A 17,897-nucleotide genomic window follows, 5' to 3' on the forward strand; every position below is an offset into this window, starting at 1 on the left:
AAAATCTAATTTTGTTTTTATTTTATTTTTTCCATAATACTGTACAAACATATACTGTCCTCTTTTGCAAGAAATTACCATTTCAGTTTATCAAAAAAAATGTAGAAAATATTTTCTCAATTAACTAACAATATTAGTACAATACTAGTTTTTAATATATAATTTTTCAATATCTTTAAGTTATATATTTACTTATTTATTAACACTAATATTTCCCTTTGGATCTTTATTATCTAATGGGTACGATAATTTTTTTAATTTATCAGTAGAAAATAAAAATAAATATTGAATCATAAAAAAAAAAATCACCCACAGAGTATAATAAAAAGAAAAATCAAAATAAACTCATTCACATAAATTCATTAAAGAAAACTAAAATAATAGAAAAAATTAGGAGAAACAGGCCATAAATGTTTTTGGTACGTTTAGAACAGATATATAATTTGTGATTAATCGTGAGTTAACTAGTGAAGTCATGCGATTAATTACGATAAAAAAAATTAATCGCCTGACGCCCCTAATTTTTAATAATCTTTTATTTTTTGAAAAAAAAATATGTTAATAATTTTTTTGTTATTTTTTTTTAATCTTTTTTTTTTAAAGAAAAGATTATTAAAAACTAGGAGTGTCAGGCGATTAATTTTTTTTATCGTAATTAATCACATGACTTCACTCACGATTAATTACAAACTTTATTATCTGTTCTAAAAAATATATATTCTAGGTTTTCAGTGGGAAAAAAATGTTAAACTAATAGAAATAGTTCAAATGAATTTTTGACGTCTATAGTCGTCAATGGCAATGAGTTAAATTATTTGTAGAAAAGTAACAAATTATTGACTGATTCAAAAACCTGCCATCAAAATAACCCCTGCAGTCGTGAGTTTTACTAAATCGACGATGATACGCCGTGTGTATTGCAACGTTGTCATCTTACATGTGCATCCTATTTGTCATGGACAGCTGATAAAGTCTACACACCCCTGTTCAAAAGGCAACTTTAAAAAAAAGGTCAATCATTTCGAAACCTAATCGACAATTAATGCGACCTATAAACTGCATGGGAAAAAGAACAACTTTCGTTTTTGAGAGAGGACATAAAAAACAGCTGAGATGAGTGTGGTTGCACAAGTGTGCACACCCTCATGGACCGGCCCTAAATAAATCAACTTCAGCTATTCGGGGAAGCTTTTGCTGACATTTATGTCGACTTTTCCTTTCCTCCGTACGTCATGTTTTTTTTTTTTCACACGCACATGCAAAAAGCTCTTATCTGCTCCGCTGTGAACTTCAGTCACAACTTTTGCCCTTTGTCGCCGTCATGTGCCGTTCGGAGCGCAGAACAGGCGGACATCACATAGTAACAAATACATTGATAAATGTTTGATGACTTCCTTTTAGTTAATGATGACAGGGAATGGCATCCATAGGTTGCAGTCATTTGTAGACCAGATGTTGTGGGGGTGGGGGTGGGGGTGGGGGGGGCGGAGACGCGGGAGGCCTATGACAAGGTTGTTTGTTTGAAGAGCGCTCAATTGAACATTGACTTTTTGACAGTCGCTGGACTTTTGACTCCGGGGGACACGGTAAGCAACGCCTCTCGCTTGGTGTATCATAAAGACGTCGGAGGGGGGGGGGGGGGGGGGGGGGGGGGGCGAGGGGTAAATACATAAATAACGGAGCCAAACCACATCCTACCTGCCCTTTATGGATTACAATCTGCTAATCCTGCCCGGCGACATCTGAGAAACCACATTTCACGCCATGTAAGTCAACTTCATGTACATATTTTACAGGATGTTGTTAAGTTGCCTAACTTTTATTGAACCATATTACATTAAAAAAAAAAAAAAAAACTCATGGAATACCACCAGACAAAATTGTCTCAAAATGTACTAAATTAAAATAAGACAAATTTTATGGCAACCAATTGATGTACCGTATAAATGAATGAATATGCTGATTTTTTATTTTAATTTTTTTTAAATGGCAACAACAATAAAAAACAGTAGCAAAAAAAAAAGCAAAAATTGACAATAAGCATCCAAATGCTTAAAAAATAAAAATAAAAATAAAAAGTTTATATACATAAATACATTCCAATTTTTGTCGGAAATAAGTCATTTTTGGGCCAATTAAGTCAAATAGAAAGATTTCTCGCAAAACACCAGATGATGTCTGACATTCTCATTGGGAAGAACTGCTTTACAGTAAATACCTCGCCGCTAAGTGGGTTTCACTTAAGGGGTGTACTCACTTTTGTTGCCAGCGGTTTAGCTATTAACTGCTGTGTGTGTGTTTTGTTATTTTGAGAGGAAAATCAATTTATACGATTACACAAGCTGTACACTGACTGGGTCTACTTACTTTTAAAGGATGTGCAACTGGAGGCCCCAGATAAAAAAAAATTACAACCCCAAAAAGCACTGATGAACATTCAATGCACGTTTTCAACGACAAAATTGTGAATGGTAAAAAAAAAAAAAATGCAGAAAAATGCCAAAAGTTTAAAAGATAGTGAAAGAAAAAGAAAAAAAATCAGTGAATATGCAAATTTGTAAGTGCCAAACAGCGAATTGCATTAACTATCGTTAAGTTGTAATATCACCACTTACCATTAGATGGCAGACATGGCTTAGTTAATCATATTGGGTCTTATATACTGCCCTATATCGCAATATGAGAAGGCCTAATCTTTGGAGGACAATCATAATACCTTAAAAAATATCAACATTTTGAGTGAGTTAATTTTTGAGAAAAAAAAAGAAGCACAAAATAAGATAAATAAACACCAAAACGAAATGACAGTTTGCCCATTTTTAGAAAAGCTAGCGTAGCCCGCCTATCAGGAAGTAACAGGCTTTTGCCATTGGTTGATCTTTTGCTGTTAGCACTCGGAAATCTGACATCAAATCAATTTTCACGAGCCTTTGTAGCACATACGCACTTAATGGGTTGCTAACGGTGCACCGCGCGTTAGTAAGTGCAGTGTGAAAAGGGCATTAACAAAGCTCCCACAATTATTTTTTTTTTTTTTTAAATAGCAAACGGCAAATATTCAGGATAGTGCTGTATATAGCAAACCACCAAATATTCATGGTTGAGAAATTATGATAAAAATTTTTTGGGGGGGGGGGTGGACAGAGAGGGGCATCCTATCTTCTGTTATTGGCTGTTTTTTTCTAGTATTAAAAAAAATGACTTTGGCGCCATCTTGGAGCCAAGAAATTGTTGGAAGTGAAGGGGGTAACTTTATTTAGTCAAGCCGTAGCCTTATCTAATAAAAACAAAAAGTGCTTTGCCGCCATCTTGTAAAAAAAACACAAACCATTTTTGGTGTCAAGTTATTTGGGAGATTTTCTCTATTGCCGCTTTGTCAGTCGCACTATACTGACACATTTGTGTGTGTGTGTGTGCGACCTCCAGATTGTGGGCGACATGGTAGGCCTGAAACCCTCAGACGTGCCCCCTCCCTTAGGGGTGAAAATGGCGAGCGCGGGGGCGGCGGCGTGCATCGCCGACCTCATCACGTTCCCCCTGGACACGGCCAAAGTCAGACTGCAGGTAAACGCCGGCGCGTGTTTCTGTGTGTGTTTACGATGAGTGCTCAAAACCCGTTTGTGGAGTTCAGATCCAAGGCGAGAAGAAAGTGGCGGCGGCGGAAGCCAAGGCCATCCGCTACAGAGGCGTGTTCGGGACCATCAGTACCATGATCCGCACCGAGGGCCCGCGTTCGCTCTATAACGGGCTGGTGGCCGGCCTGCAGCGGCAGATGTGCTTCGCCTCGGTGCGAATCGGCCTCTACGACAACGTCAGAGATTTCTACACCGGGGGGAAAGAAAGTACGTTTTAAAAGTCGAGCTAAAATGAGCTCGAAATTCACTTAGGAATGTGAATTTTGGTGGGCAGGGCTATCATAAGGAGACCCCCCCAAAAAAGTCTAAAGAACTCTTATTCGAAAAGAAACAGGAAGTCCGCTATTTTGATTTCAAGTGGCCATTTTGGGAGGTCCTTAACTCATTTGCTCCCAAAAACGTATACTTAAAAAAATATATATACGTATTTATACGTTTTTGTTTTTTAATGCTAGAGCATACAGAAAGCTTTGATGCAGCCTTAATTTTTTTTTAAATTATGGGCGTCAGGCGATTTAAATTTTTTATCGTAATTAATTGCATGACTTCACTAGTTAACTCATGATTAATCACATATTATATATCTGTTCTAAACATACCAAAAAATTATAATCGCCTGTTGCTGCTAATTTTTAATATTCTTTGTTTTGTTTTTTATGAATTTATGTCAGTGAACGAGTTAATCACATTAATTATTGGCAAAATATTAACTTCTTACTACCTTTAAAATGAACCTCATTATTTGATAAAGATGAGAAAAACGAATAAGTCTGTTATAATTAATAGTTGTATAAAGAAGATGTTGTTTTTGTAATTTTTTTTTTTTTTAGCATTTTCATTTTATTTTGTTGACAAAAATATTTTCTCAATGTGATTTTTTATTTTTTTGTGTGGTTAGTTTTCACCAACTATTTTAACAGATGCCGGAGTGCTGATGCGCATCCTGGCCGGCTGCACGACGGGCGCCATGGCGGTGTCGTTCGCTCAGCCCACCGACGTGGTGAAGGTGAGGTTCCAGGCTCAAATGAACCTGGACGGAGTGGCGCGGCGCTACAGCGGCACCATGCAGGCCTACAGGCACATCTTCCGCAACGAAGGACTGCGCGGACTCTGGAAAGGTACGTTGTGACAAAAATTACAAAAATGTCACGTGGGGGCACGTGCAGACTCGATGTTGACGGTTTGGTCTGTGCCGTTAGCCTATTGCAGCTTCTCTATACACATTTTTGCAACCTTTGAAAAATGTTAAGCGGTTCATATTTCAAAGTAAAAAAAAAAACAACAACAATTACTTCAAATGCAAAATGGCTGACAGGAAGAGTTTTTTTTTTTTTTTTTTAAATAGACATTCAAACAAATATTTCAATCACAAATTGAAATGTTCTTAAAAGGAAATTCAAATATTAGTAAATTAAATTCAATTAGGCTGATTAACTTTTGATGTATGGTATTATTAAAATACTGTATTACATTATGGTCATCCAGAATTTCACAGGTAAATCAAATAAACATAAAGATAATTAAGTGTAAATAATAAACTGGATAAGAAATTTTACAATACTTTTTGTATTTATTTTATGTCAAATTATCAGCTTGAATGTTTTAATTCTTAATTTGACAAAGCTATTGCCATATTTGGTTTGGTTTATTGGACATATGAATGCAATACAATATATAATAAATGCACTTAGTAAACTATTTTTATTACTTTTAATACATTGTAAAAGCATACAATTTTATAATATTCACTTTCATTTAAAATGTAAAATAAAATAAAAATAGAAACAGAGTAATCAATCAGCATTTTTCAAAGGAAGATTTTCAAGTAGGAAACCCTCAATTTTCATATCATTCATACAAAAATTCCATGCATGTAATCCAAGAATTTAAAAAAAAATACTTAAATGGGATTACTAAAGAATATAATAAAGTTCAACATTTATTTTTGCAATTTTATTTTTTTTATTGTGGTTACTTCTGAAAATGGGTGGATTTCTACACTGTCGGTGTTTGAATGTTTATCATTCCGACACAATTGATGCAAAAGGAAAACATACCTCATTCAAATTTATAGCAACAGTATGGAACTTTCACTTTTAACATTATTATTATTGCAATTCGAGTTTCCATATATTTTCCTGACATGTATTTTTCAAAATGTATGATTATCATTTGTTACACTTTAAATGAGAGCGATTTGATTTGGGCGGTTGACGAAACGGTGTTGCTGCCGTGCGTCCAATCCCACCAGGAACGTTACCCAACATCACGAGGAACGCGCTGGTCAACTGCACCGAGCTGGTGACGTACGACCTCATCAAAGAGGCCCTCCTTCGACACGAGCTCATGTCAGGTGACGCACGCCCCGACACGGAGGCAGCCCATTGGCCCGGGGCCCTCACGCCCTCCGGCTGATAAGACTGTCAAGTGGTGTTCCCCCCCCCCCCCTCCCCCTCCCCCTCCCTACAGACAACCTGCCGTGCCACTTTGTGTCTGCCTTCGGCGCCGGCTTCGTCACCACGGTGATCGCCTCCCCGGTGGACGTGGTGAAGACCCGGTACATGAACTCGCCGCCGGGTCAGTACCGCAGCGCTATCAACTGCGCCTGGACCATGATGACCAAAGAGGGGCCAACGGCTTTCTACAAGGGGTGAGATTTGCCAACGCGAACCTACTAGAGCGCTGGATTATCCTTGCACTAGTACTCTCTTTGTCCTCATGATTAAGACAATTCTGCGCACTAGTAGAACGACTAGCGCCTCGTCATTCAACTCTTTTTTTATTAGTGACGCAAAACTGTGCACTCGTTGACATCTGCACGCTACTCGCACGACAGCAGTGAAGAGTTTTAATTGTGCTGGCATGCCCACTTTGGCCACCAGGAGGTGGTATAATACAGTGCAAACACAGAAGAAGAAGAATAGTACTGCTTGGTCTACTACTACTCAAAGTGAGATGGAAAGATGCGGTCATACGAAGACTGTGTCCCACTGAGCGGTGAACGTTTGCGAGGAGAGCGAATTTCGATTAGTTTTTTTTTAGAGGGTCGTTGGAGGTCGCAAACAGTTTGAATGCTTTTCAGTTATCGGCCTCCTTCACGACTAATAATCGGCATTGGTATCTGCCATGAAAAATCACTTTTGTTCTACTACTGCACTGAATTGAAAGAGAGAGAGAGAAAAAAAGGAGTGCGATCAAACCTCTACCCTACCATCCCATCATTTTCCCTTTTTGTGGCTTCTAGCTTCGTGCCGTCCTTCCTGAGGCTCGGCTCGTGGAACGTTGTCATGTTCGTCTCCTTCGAGCAAATCAAGCGCGCCATGATGGTGACCAAGAAGCGCTTCGACGCCTCCAACTGAGCCCGCAACATTTGCACTTTAGTACGACGTCCAAATCTGCCCGAATGTTCATAATGCTCACATGTAAAAGTTGTTTAGATGAAGAATACTATATAATATAAACAAACCCTCTTTTACACTCTGCTGTGTGTGTGTTCCTTTATTGTTCAGTTTTCGATTCCAACAGGATGAACGTACAGAGAGGATGCACACAATATGTCTAAAAAAAAATAAAAATAATAATAAATTAAAAAATGTCACTATATTACGGACATAAATATCAAAATCCTGAGATGGCCAACTCAGTGTTATTTTCTATTCTATGTATTATTATTATGATTAATATTACTACTATTATTATTATTATTATTATCATTGTTTAGTTGACCAAAACTGCTAAAGTGTCTTTGGACCCTAATCATCATCATCAACATCATATTATGGTTGTTACCTCTAATTTCCAGAGATTTGTGCTTGTATCTTGTTCAGTCTGCTTCCAGGCTGGCGTCCCCGTCCCCCCCTGGTGAAGCGTTAAGTTTAAGACGTGGCTTTGAGAGTGAGAGATACTTGGGGATCCTCCAGGAGGGTCCGGACGACGTGCTGGAACTTCTCTCTGTACTGGTTGAACAGCATGATGCTTTCAGGTTCCTCCGCCAGCCAGAATTTATCAAACTCAAACGCCAGGTAGCCTGAATTGGGAGACGAGCAAAACTCACAGACGCTGGGCTTTTTTTTTCGGCAGTCCATAAAAATGGCCAACATGATTAGGCGAAGACATGGAATATAGCAGAAATTCTAGCTATGTATATTATATCATAAGAGGACCATTTTCACATAACAAAGCACAGATTTAGATTTTACAGTATTCCACAAAGATGGCCGTCAAATTCCGCTTGAAAGGCAATTTTTACTGCAAAAAGGTTCACAATGTGAGTCTCTTTTAGGATCTCGTTAATTTACAGCCCACTGCTTTTTGTACACAGATGATGGACACTAGACTATTTTCCAACTTTCCAGAAAAAATGGCTGACATTCTGCACACAAAAAAAAGACGCAAAATATTTCCAACCAAAAATTGGTATATTGTCGCTGCTATGTGAAAAACACTTATGTCCTTTTTTTTCATTAAAAAAAAAATAATAATAAAAAAACTTAAAACACGAATGTCCATTTTTTTTATTCCACGTTTTTGGGATGAAACTGAATGCAGACATTCTAAAAACGTATAAAAAAAAAATAAGGACTTTTCTTTTTTTGGGGGGGGGGGTGATGAAACTGAATGCAGACATCTCAAAAACATAATAATAATAATAACAATAATAAAGAAAAAAAATAACTTGAAATTGTTCTCTTTTTTTTTTTTTTACAGTGTTGGGATGAAACTGAATGCAGACATCCCCAAAAATTTAAAATAAAAAATACATTTTAAAAAAAGGACTTAAAACACCTATGTCCATTTTTTTTTTTACGTTTTTGAGATGAAACTAAATGCAGACATCCTAAAAAACGTAAAAAATAAAAAAAAATGGGGGGGAAAATGGACATATGTTTTTCACATAGTAAAAACGCTATATTATCTCGAACAAAATTACAGAGCACTGGGGTTTTTTTGTATGTGGAGTAGACTGGACTATTTACCAGCATAAAAATGCACTAGCATCCCCCCAAAATTGGTATGATACTATATGCAGTGGAGGACTACGTTTGTACCCCCCCCACCCCCCACACACACACACAAATGATATGTTATACGATGGTTCATTTGCTGTATGTAATCCAATCTGTGAGTTCGGCGTACTCACAATAGAGCTGATGGAAATGCCGTAGCTCGGGGGCACCCGGCACCGTGTTGTAGAAATGAGCTTTGAGAGCGCCGCTGTTCAGCAGGCTGTACGCCATCTCGGTCAGGTTGATCCCCACAATGGCGTAAGAGTACCTGGAATACAGGTCCGATATAACGTGACGGCTTTTACAGCAAGTGGGAAAACAGGCTCCAATGCACAGTCGACTTTCACACACAGTTTGGACAAAAATTGGTGCGTTTGAGCCAGAACCGCACAGAGCGCAGTACGAAAGGGGCTCGTGTCTCACCCCAGTTTGGGGTGATTGGCATGAGAGAGGACCTGGCGAGCTTCTTGTGTGTAGTGTTCACTGAAGAAGCTGGAAGGAAACAAAAAAAAAAAAAAAAAGAATCAATACGGTCGTGTTAACAGAGGGTTGTGAAACGTGTCTGGGATTTCTTTCACATTGGAGAAGCCACTCACAGAAGGTTTGTGAGGCCCAGCATGCCCATTCCTCGGAAGTCCGTCTTGGGGTCGTCCCCTTGGAAGCCAATGTCCCCCCACTGCTTGCTCACCCGGGACTGCAGCGTGACGCTCGGCATGAGCAGCTCCCAAAGCTGAGGGTGACGCAATTGAGTTCTCGCGTTATGAGGTGGAACGTGGAACAATCTCAGTGTTTCTTTACGAGACTTTGGGCAAACATTTTAAAAACATCCATTTAAGATTTTTAGAAGTCGGTATGAGTGCATCCTGCTTATGCTACATTAATTACACTCTAAAAAAGGGTGTCAACAATTTGTAATCTTAAATTGGTTCAGCAATTCTCTTTTTAGAGTGTCCTGTTTGTATGTTTTAAAGTGGTTACATCTTTTTTCGGGGTGTAAAGTTGGACACAACATTGTGTCAGTAATTTTACGTTCGGGTTAATATGGCCATCTGTGGTTTCTTGTTGGGCTCGGATTTGAAATGATGCAATTATAAATAAGGTTATCCAAATCTCTCCACTCGTATGTTGATAATTGCATTAAAAACTTTGAACAACATAATTTTATTGTATGCACAGCATGAAGAAAATTCGCGATTTGCAAATTATCGCAAACAACCCACTCGAAATTTTCTGTTAAATGTTCTCCCCACCGACCAATTTGATTCTGAATTTGAATAAAAATACTACGAATTTAAAGTTTCATCTTTTGTCATCAATGCTTTTACTGATGTTTCAGGTTATGCCTTGGCATCGTTTCAACATCGGCATCGAGGTGCTTGATAGGAAGCACAGTTTTGAAGTCACAAATTTGCTATTGTGACAACGCCACGCCAGAGTGGATTATTTGTCCTTTTGTTCCTATACACACCTTCAACAGCATGGATTCATGTTGAGGGTTCTCTGGGCAGAACGCTTCCTTCCTGACGTTTTCCACGGATACATACAGGCTCTTGTATCCCGTTATCTGCAGGAGCGACGTGTGCAGGCTTTCTTTGAAACTACAAGGAAGGAGGGATGTTATTTAATCCTAAACACACTTGGACTGATCAGTTTCCTAATGAGTGTGGCTTTACAGAGGATTTGTCTCCTCTTTGATGTTCTTCTCCTTCATTATTTGCTCCACGTGTTTCTCTAAGTGCTCCTCACTGCTTTCCGCGGCACCTCGTAGAAGCTGCAGAGGGAGAAGAAGAAATGTAAAGGAAATAGCTGCTTGTCGACATCAACTGGAGACAACAGAAGTGAGGGGGAAAAAAAATCCACCGAGTGCACAGATAGCGTACACAAAACTACCTAAAAGTAAGGTTCAGTGAGCATTGGTTTTATGGATTTATTTCATTGGATGCTAATTTCAAGGCATAGAGTAACAAGACACCAAACAAAACAAATCAGGATAATCCTGTTTACAGTGCAGACCTTTGCCCGAATGATAATTGTGCTGTTGTGACATGGGTTGTAAGGCTCCCACCGTGCTATGTAGTATTATCGAAGCTTGACTAACAACGAAAGTCTTGACGCCTACCAAGATATGCATGATCTGCTTACCTTGCTTTTTGACGACCTCAGAGAGTATTCTGCAATGGCACAGTGACAATCGTAAGATGGTAACTCAAAATCAACATTTTGTTTGTTTGTTGTTTTGAATTGCTAGCATTAGAGCAAAACCTGTGCCCAAATGTGGCAAATTTCACATTTTTTCCCACAAGTATCATCAGTACTCTTAGTCTTTCCCCACGTATGTGTGTTTTTAAAGTAGTGACCAATCTAAAAGTATTGAAAATACTCACCTTATTTAATGATGCAATGTTAATGGTTCAATAAGCACGATTTTTTTTTTTAAGTTTACTAAAAAATTATGATGATGATGGGGATGCAATAATTCTTCACAACACCAGCAATATATAACTTTAACTATTATCCCAACCTGTATTTATTGTTCTGGCTGCCCCTGGCCCATATCCCGAGCATATCCTCTGCAGCTCGCATGTCCCCGTTGCCTGCCTGAGGAGCCACTTGAGCCAATACCTCAAGTAGGTCGCGTACACGTACTGCCAGATGTACGCCAGCATACTTCCTGCAATGCTAAGAGAGGAAAATACTTTACTAAATTTGAACAGAAGTGACTAAAATCAAAAAGCACAGCAGCATAAACTGTGAGGAAAAACAACTTGTACACACACAATTGTAATTATTATTCCAAATTTAAACATGGAAGGTTAGTTATTAGTTTTGTGTCTGCGTGAATTATTAAGGAGTAATATTTCTGTCGTTAAAACAATGATTTGTGCTAAAATATTAATTTAATTTATTAGTCACGACGACAACAAAAAATCGGCTGATGTTTGGAGCTGAAGTGAGCATGCGCAGTGAAATGTCAAGCAAAATGTATAAGCCATTTAAAAGGAAAATAACTCATAGTGCTTATTTAACCCGGCGGAAATGTATTATTTGTTTTATACTTCCAAGCAATAATATTTCCTGCGTTAAAATTGTGGTTATTAAATGTACTTGATACAATGTGAACAAGCGCAGCTCATTTAAATTAGCCTCCGAGGTAATTGCTAGCATAAAATACAAACATTGAGCTATAATGATACCAACACGGGCAAGTAAATCGCTTTCACTGCGCTTCAACAGCAGCAATGTGTGACTTCACGGAAAAAAAAGAACGAACCAAGTGACTTCGTGCCCAATTTATGATAGCGAAAGCGTCGTCTGGACAACAGGTGGCAAACAAAACTGTACAGTAGTTAGCTTCGCTTACTCGGCTAAGCCTGCTTTAACACTAGTCACAGTTAAATTGCGTTTGTCTTACCTTTCTTGTTCTAGTACAAATAAAAAAATAAAAAAAAGTTAACGTGCCCAGAGCGTATCCTAAACGAGCATTCAGAGTCGACGAGCAGTAAATGCTAGCGCAATTTGCAACAGCAGGACGTCATCGCGGCACGACCTGCTGCAGCTGGAGTTACCGGAAGTGGTGCCTTTGACCTGACCTGCCTACGTACAACGAGGCTAAGCTAGTGGGGGCAAAGTGTTGACAAAATGAATGGCTGTGAATAGCGCAAAAGCTAAAATAAGAAAGATCCGTGTGCATTTGGCTGCGTTCGGTTGCATGCAACACCGCACAAATTTAACAAGGAAACTGGAAAATTGCCTTTCATAAGTAAGAATTGTTGAGAGCTTCCAGTCTGAGTGTTTAAGCAACTTTTGGCTGCTCGCAAAACACTCACGCGACGTCGCATCTTGCGGGCTGATACATTGTTACAAGCTGCCTTGACAAAAAAACAAAAAAAACTGGATGATGTGAGTTAATTTGCATGCAGCTGACTATTTTAATTTCAATTCACAAACGGGCCACTAGGTGCCGCCACAGGACCGTCTTGTTGCGTTTAATTGCAAGTGGCGTGTACATGCTCTCATTGAGTCATCATCGTTGCACTTTATAACATGCATTCCTTTAGTTGTTTTCATGTGCCTGTGAACATCCATCCAGCCATGATTTTCATTATTGTTTGTCCTCATTAGGGTTAATACAGGGGAGCTGACTTTGGGGGAATAGTCGTGTACACCCTTACCTGAGGACCAAGTTCCACCAAGGTTTATAACTGCCTATATTGATAGTTTAAACCGAAAAGTATTATCCTAAAACAATTTAATATAATTTCAAACTCATATTACAACATTGCAGAACACTGCAGAATTTTAAGGTGCCGCACCTTTCACTCATAAAGTGTTTTTTTTGTGTGTGTGTGTGAAATTACTGCACAATTTGCACGTCATGATAATGCATTGCAGGTGAATGAAGCTGCGTGGTCCCACGTACTTGTCCATTCATCATTCATCACATTATTATATATTTTTGTTTACTCTGATGCACCGTGCACACACTCGACCAGCAGTCCGCTATTTTTATTTTATTTTATTATTTTATTAATTTATTTATAGTGGTGAGTCACTGCAGTTTGTATTGAGTTGTGTGCGGAGCACCCCCCCCCCCCCTTCAAAAAAAAAAGGAGGAAAAAAGAAAAAGAAAAACGGCTCCTGGTAGGCAGCGGGAGGGCGTGGCTCATGTCACCGAGTGTGCGTCTCCATATTCATGCGAGGGCTTCTTCAAGCCTCCTCATCTCTCGCTGACACGGATGCGCCAACCGCAGCGCCCCCGTCAAGGTAAGCGACCCCCCTTTATCTTGTTTCCACACCCCTAATACACACGCCGTAATTGCACTGTGCTTTATTATTTCGCTGCGTGCACCCGCAAGGTCAAATCTGCACACACACACACACACACACAAAATATACCACATTGATAAACATGTTTGTGGCGTGAATTCGTCTTGCTGCAAATCAACAACAACACAATGCCTCATTCTCAAATGAATGAAATTGACGCCAAACGGTAAAGGCAATGAGAATGTGTTTCCCCGTCAATGTTTGCACTGTGGTGACAGACGGGTGCACGAATAGTGGGAGGGCGAACACAAACGATTCAATTGTCTGCCCACTAAGGCACCTGCATGTTGTGTGACCCTGTCATGGTTGATGGTAACTGGAAGCTGATGGTGTTTGTGTTACTACAACTGATCGCCTTCAATAATGTCGTCAATGTAATGAATTAGTGATGGAGTCTGTCTGTCTGTCTGTCTGTCTGGTCCCACGGGGCACTATACAACACTGGCATATATCGATAAATAAAGATACTTGTGGTAAACATGTAATCATTTTTGGACCAATTAAGTGAAATTGGACAGTTTTGGGCTGCAAACCCGAGGATCTTCCATGGCACGCTAATGTGCAGACTCAGAGGTTAGAGTTGCGTTCATTTCTGTTGGCCCTGATGCACATCTCACATAATCCCAGCGTTGCGAACTAAACCCTCATCCGTCCCTGCTCATGTTTTCATTCTGCTGTCGTACCACCCTGACGACTTCTGCCGTCGGGCCATGCTCCATACCATGGTGGTAGCACGCGATGGTCGAGCAGGGTCAGGTCGGTGCCACCCGCCCGGTCCGAGACACAGAGAGAATTTATCTGGTAATCTGACATAGCGACCGTCAAGATTAACAAAAAAAAGTTGTGTAGTTTGAGCTCACCGTTAGTCGAGATATATCACTTCAACTCCTTTTGACCGCCCTGCACTACTTTCCTATTTAGACTTGACTTTGGTGCCATCTTGAGGCGTGATAGAATATTTCGGAAAGAGCACTGTTTAAAAAAAAAAAAAAAAAAAAAGTTGTACAGCAAGTGGCAGAGAATAGGTTGAAAAAACTTTAGTTTATCTATTGGGAACATTGAAATTACAAATGGATTAACGTTTCAGGCATGTTGGCGTGTTCTGTTAATTCGTATTGTTTATGTTCTATAAAAAAATAAATAATAATAATGATAAAAAAAAACAAGCGCTGTTATCTCCGTAAATGCAGCATCATTGATACTGTAGCTCTTGTATTGAATCTCTGGTGTGCCTAATAAGTGTCTGGCAAGATTATAGTAATGTGTACACTAATGTTTATTGACATCTGTCTCTATGGCAACAACAATTGACAACTGAATGACGCATTGGCGCTAACAAGAATGGAACCTCCAGCAATACACTTATAGTTAGATTTTATTATATAGTATTTTATTTTTATTAGTAGAGGAAGAACATGTTGCATCAAAGTAAAATAAATTTACAGCAAGTTTTTTATATTATACTGATTTATTTTTTGTTACGTTTGTAGGCCTAGATGATTTCACTTATTTAGTATCCCACTTCCTGCTTTATCAGTCTGGAATGTTATGTAAATTAACCCCTCCTTCTTCTGTAGTGTAACACTGTAGAAATAAGTTTGTAGTCGGTGCATTAGTGATTAATAGTCAATATTATTGTCAGAAATCGAGGGCCCTAAAATCCAATTTTGCTCCAGGCTCAGTGCAGGCGTTAGTCGGCTCTTGTAAAATTTTTGGGTCGTTGACGTTACTTCGGTTGTGTTTGTAAAGAGCTCTCAATGATGGCTGTTGCTTTTCCTCCTGCTGCAGGAGAGTGCACATTTGGATTACAACAGCAGTTCCAGCGTGAACGCATCCGTCCAGTATGGGATCCAACCCAAAAAGGACAGTGACCGTCCAGATGGTGCCTCAGCTGGCCGCGGCGGACACGCTCGCCAATGAGGAGTCTAACGCCAACTGGACCACGGATCCCAATCTGAAACCCTCCCAAGTTTGTTGCGCATCACCTGGTCACAAACAGGATCAGACGGCGTCGGTAGTGCCCGTTAGCACCCTCAAGAAGACTGTGGACATGTCCAGCAAAGGTACGGCTGAAGTGGGAGAGCTAAGAGATGCTAACGCTAACATTAGCAACATGTTAAACCTGGCTGATGACAAAGATTGTAAGAGCCAAGTAAAAACGTCCAAAGACGAGGTTACCGTCTCGGCTCGGAATATCTCATCAAACCATAACAATGGCTCAAGGCACCTGGCGCCTGAACCGGGTAAAGAGGCGTCTGCGGGGAGCGTGCCCGTTCACAAAGACAAGGACAAGTCGAGTCCCAAGGAGCCTGGTCACAAACGGAAACACTCCGTTTCTCTTCAAGAGCCGCCCGAGCTCAAGCAAAGCGCGGAAACCGCATCCTTGCTCAATTCGACTTCGCCTTCGTCCAGCAGCCAGGATATCAAAGAAGTACCCGTAGACAAATTATCTACTGACCACGTATCCATAGACAAACACCAGCCAGCACCCTTGAAGACGGACCCCTTATCTTTGCCTCAGGTGACGGAAAAAGTCCAGGAACATCAGGAAAGACAGACCGAGCCTCACCGTAAGCTCTACAGGGAGGCTTCCACCATGACCTCCCCTCGACTGCCTTCCGCCGCGGTCGAGCGGGGCTGCGACGCCGAGGTCCAGGCGGTAGCCAGCACCAGCTGCAAGGCCGTGTCCACCAGCCCAAGCCTGCTGCCCTTCCGGCTGAACGCCGCCGCCGCCCTCGATGAGCCGCAGAGCCTCACCGTCGTCTACCAGGCCGACGGGAATTTGGGCTTCCGGCAGATGAATGCGCGGTCACCGCCAACTACGGAGAAGCTCACTGTTGAAGCAGAAATGTGTCCCGCTGCCGCAGTCGACTCCAAGCTGGGGGCGAAGCCTAAAGAAAGCGCCTCCATCCTCAGCAGCATCCAACCAGTGTATCAGATCAACATCGAGCACGGTAATCGCAAGGAGCCAGAGACGAGAAATACGGTGGAAATACCCGTGACCAAATTCGGAGAATCCCAAAAGACGGACGTCCCTACCAAATCCGGATTTGCAGACAAGGCTGTTACAGCCCAGATCAATCTCTCCGAAACCACAAATGCTTCATCCAAGTTTGAGGAAGCAAAAGGTACAAAAGATTCGAGTACTGAGGCCAATTCCGGCAAGCAGCAGGCAGAAGACGAGGGAAGCGACGACGAGGAGCAGACGCGGAAAAGCGTCCACGATGTGGTTTGGGATGAGCAGGGTATGACCTGGGAGGTCTACGGCGCATCCGTGGACCTTGAATCGCTGGGCTTTGCCATCCAAAACCACCTGCAGTGCAAGATCAAGGAGCAGGAGAGAAAACTGATCGCCCAGACTTCCTTCCGCAAGTCCATCACCGGCCTGGACTCGCCAAGGGCGGGCAAGAAGAGCAAGCGGCGACAGCACAACCCGTTTCGGTCCATGCTGCGGAACGTGCGCCGCCCCAACTGCTGCGCGCGGCCCCCTCCCTCCGCTGTCCTCGATTAGAGGTTGAGCCAATGTTAAACTCACCCACCCGCCCCCAGAGTTCAAGGCGGTCGCCGTAGTGATGCCACGCGACGGCACGTGAGTATCTCAGAATGTCGTAGACTAGACCATTTGTGATCAAAGAAAGTTAAACGGTATGCAAATGAACAACTAATTTTGATAGAAACGGATATTTAAAACAAAAAAAAAGAGAGGATATGTCTATAAACTAATCAATGGCAATAATAGAGAAACGCATGTGTATTAGTTGCAATGGCAAATGGCTGTATGACATGGAAAACAGGCGGATATGAGTTACTGGGCAAATATGCGAAACCAACATCTCATCACAGTTGTTTTTGAGATGTTCGGGGTCCCGTATTTTGAAAGTCCCCCGCATCCCGTCTTTCATGAACATTTTCTAGTGCTGTCAGAAAAAGACTAAGAGACTGTATGCACACATGTCTGTTTACTCTTTGGGTTTCTATTAAAAGATGACAAGAACAAGTTGAGTGTCACACGTTTTTATTACCGGCGTACAGTGCTTTGATGGTTCATTATTTAACTCATTCACTGCCATTGACGGCTATAGACGTCAAAAATTCATTTGAACTATTTCCAGTTGAACATTTTTTCCCACTTTTGTTAACAGAAGTATGAAAACCTAGAATTATTATTTTTTGTATTAGAACAGATTTAAAATTTGTGATTAATCGTGAGTTAACTAGTGAAGTCATGCGATTAATTACGTTTAAAAATTGTAATCGCCCGACGCCCCTAATTTTTAATTTTTTTTCTTAAAAACAAAAAGAAAAGAAAAGGTTATTAAAAATTAGGGGAATCAGGCGATTAAAATTTGTAATCGTAATTAATCGCATGACTTCACTAGTTAACTCATGATTAATCACAAATTGTACAAAAAAAATCTAGGTTTTCATA

General features: G+C 40.5%; 3 protein-coding genes across 5 annotated transcripts; 2 read left to right on the plus strand and 1 right to left on the minus strand.

Moving 5' to 3' along the window:
* The first annotated feature begins 1,650 nt into the window (after nt 1-1,650).
* Nucleotides 1,651-7,112, plus strand: ucp1 (uncoupling protein 1). Its single transcript, XM_086081694.1, has 7 exons — nt 1,651-1,766; nt 3,427-3,564; nt 3,632-3,842; nt 4,556-4,753; nt 5,887-5,988; nt 6,105-6,285; nt 6,880-7,112. The coding sequence occupies exons 2-7, from the start codon at nt 3,439-3,441 to the stop codon at nt 6,992-6,994; spliced, it is 933 nt and encodes a 310-aa protein (XP_085937820.1). The 5' UTR covers nt 1,651-1,766; nt 3,427-3,438; the 3' UTR covers nt 6,995-7,112.
* Nucleotides 7,113-7,118: 6 nt separating this feature from the next.
* Nucleotides 7,119-12,201, minus strand: elmod2 (ELMO/CED-12 domain containing 2). 3 transcript variants are annotated; one of them, XR_015095718.1, is made up of 10 exons: nt 12,054-12,201; nt 11,163-11,320; nt 10,784-10,812; nt 10,315-10,412; nt 10,110-10,239; nt 9,238-9,371; nt 9,065-9,133; nt 8,776-8,909; nt 7,425-7,662; nt 7,119-7,193 (listed from the first exon to the last, which is right to left on the minus strand). XR_015095718.1 is itself a non-coding variant. In XM_086081696.1 (9 exons), the coding sequence occupies exons 2-9, from the start codon at nt 11,305-11,307 to the stop codon at nt 7,511-7,513; spliced, it is 891 nt and encodes a 296-aa protein (XP_085937822.1). In that variant the 5' UTR covers nt 11,308-11,312; nt 12,054-12,201; the 3' UTR covers nt 7,119-7,510. The 3 variants fall into 3 exon arrangements, 2 of the variants coding, with proteins under 2 accessions (XP_085937822.1, XP_085937821.1); XM_086081696.1 differs by having other exon boundaries at nt 7,119-7,662; nt 11,163-11,312; XM_086081695.1 differs by having other exon boundaries at nt 7,119-7,662.
* A 1,061-nt stretch (nt 12,202-13,262) lies between these two features.
* Nucleotides 13,263-17,459, plus strand: gprin3b (GPRIN family member 3b). The gene is made up of 2 exons (XM_086083088.1): nt 13,263-13,405; nt 15,257-17,459. Exon 2 carries the CDS (start codon nt 15,312-15,314, stop codon nt 16,977-16,979), a length of 1,668 nt encoding a protein of 555 aa, XP_085939214.1. The 5' UTR covers nt 13,263-13,405; nt 15,257-15,311; the 3' UTR covers nt 16,980-17,459.
* The last annotated feature ends 438 nt before the right edge of the window (nt 17,460-17,897 follow it).

Source organism: Leptonotus elevatus, chromosome 8 (assembly GCF_054856555.1).
Source record: "Leptonotus elevatus isolate MCC_2025b chromosome 8, RoL_Lele_1.0, whole genome shotgun sequence".
Taxonomy (NCBI): Eukaryota; Metazoa; Chordata; class Actinopteri; order Syngnathiformes; family Syngnathidae; genus Leptonotus; species Leptonotus elevatus.

What these genes read in the sequence shown, in the direction of transcription:
- ucp1 (XM_086081694.1), top strand. Translation starts at nt 3,439, where the DNA reads ATGGTAGGCCTGAAACCCTCAGACGTGCCCCCTCCCTTAGGGGTGAAA. An exon ending in ACTGCGCGGACTCTGGAAAG is followed by an intron (nt 4,754 to 5,886) that starts GTACGTTGTGAC and finishes CAATCCCACCAG; the next exon opens with GAACGTTACCCAACATCACG. An exon ending in CCAACGGCTTTCTACAAGGG is followed by an intron (nt 6,286 to 6,879) that starts GTGAGATTTGCC and finishes TGTGGCTTCTAG; the next exon opens with CTTCGTGCCGTCCTTCCTGA.
- elmod2 (XM_086081696.1), bottom strand. Translation starts at nt 11,307, where the DNA reads ATGCTGGCGTACATCTGGCAGTACGTGTACGCGACCTACTTGAGGTAT. An exon ending in TGAGGTCGTCAAAAAGCAAG is followed by an intron (nt 10,413 to 10,783) that starts GTAAGCAGATCA and finishes CTCCCTCTGCAG; the next exon opens with CTTCTACGAGGTGCCGCGGA. An exon ending in CTGGGCCTCACAAACCTTCT is followed by an intron (nt 9,134 to 9,237) that starts GTGAGTGGCTTC and finishes GTTTCCTTCCAG; the next exon opens with CTTCTTCAGTGAACACTACA.
- gprin3b (XM_086083088.1), top strand. Translation starts at nt 15,312, where the DNA reads ATGGGATCCAACCCAAAAAGGACAGTGACCGTCCAGATGGTGCCTCAG.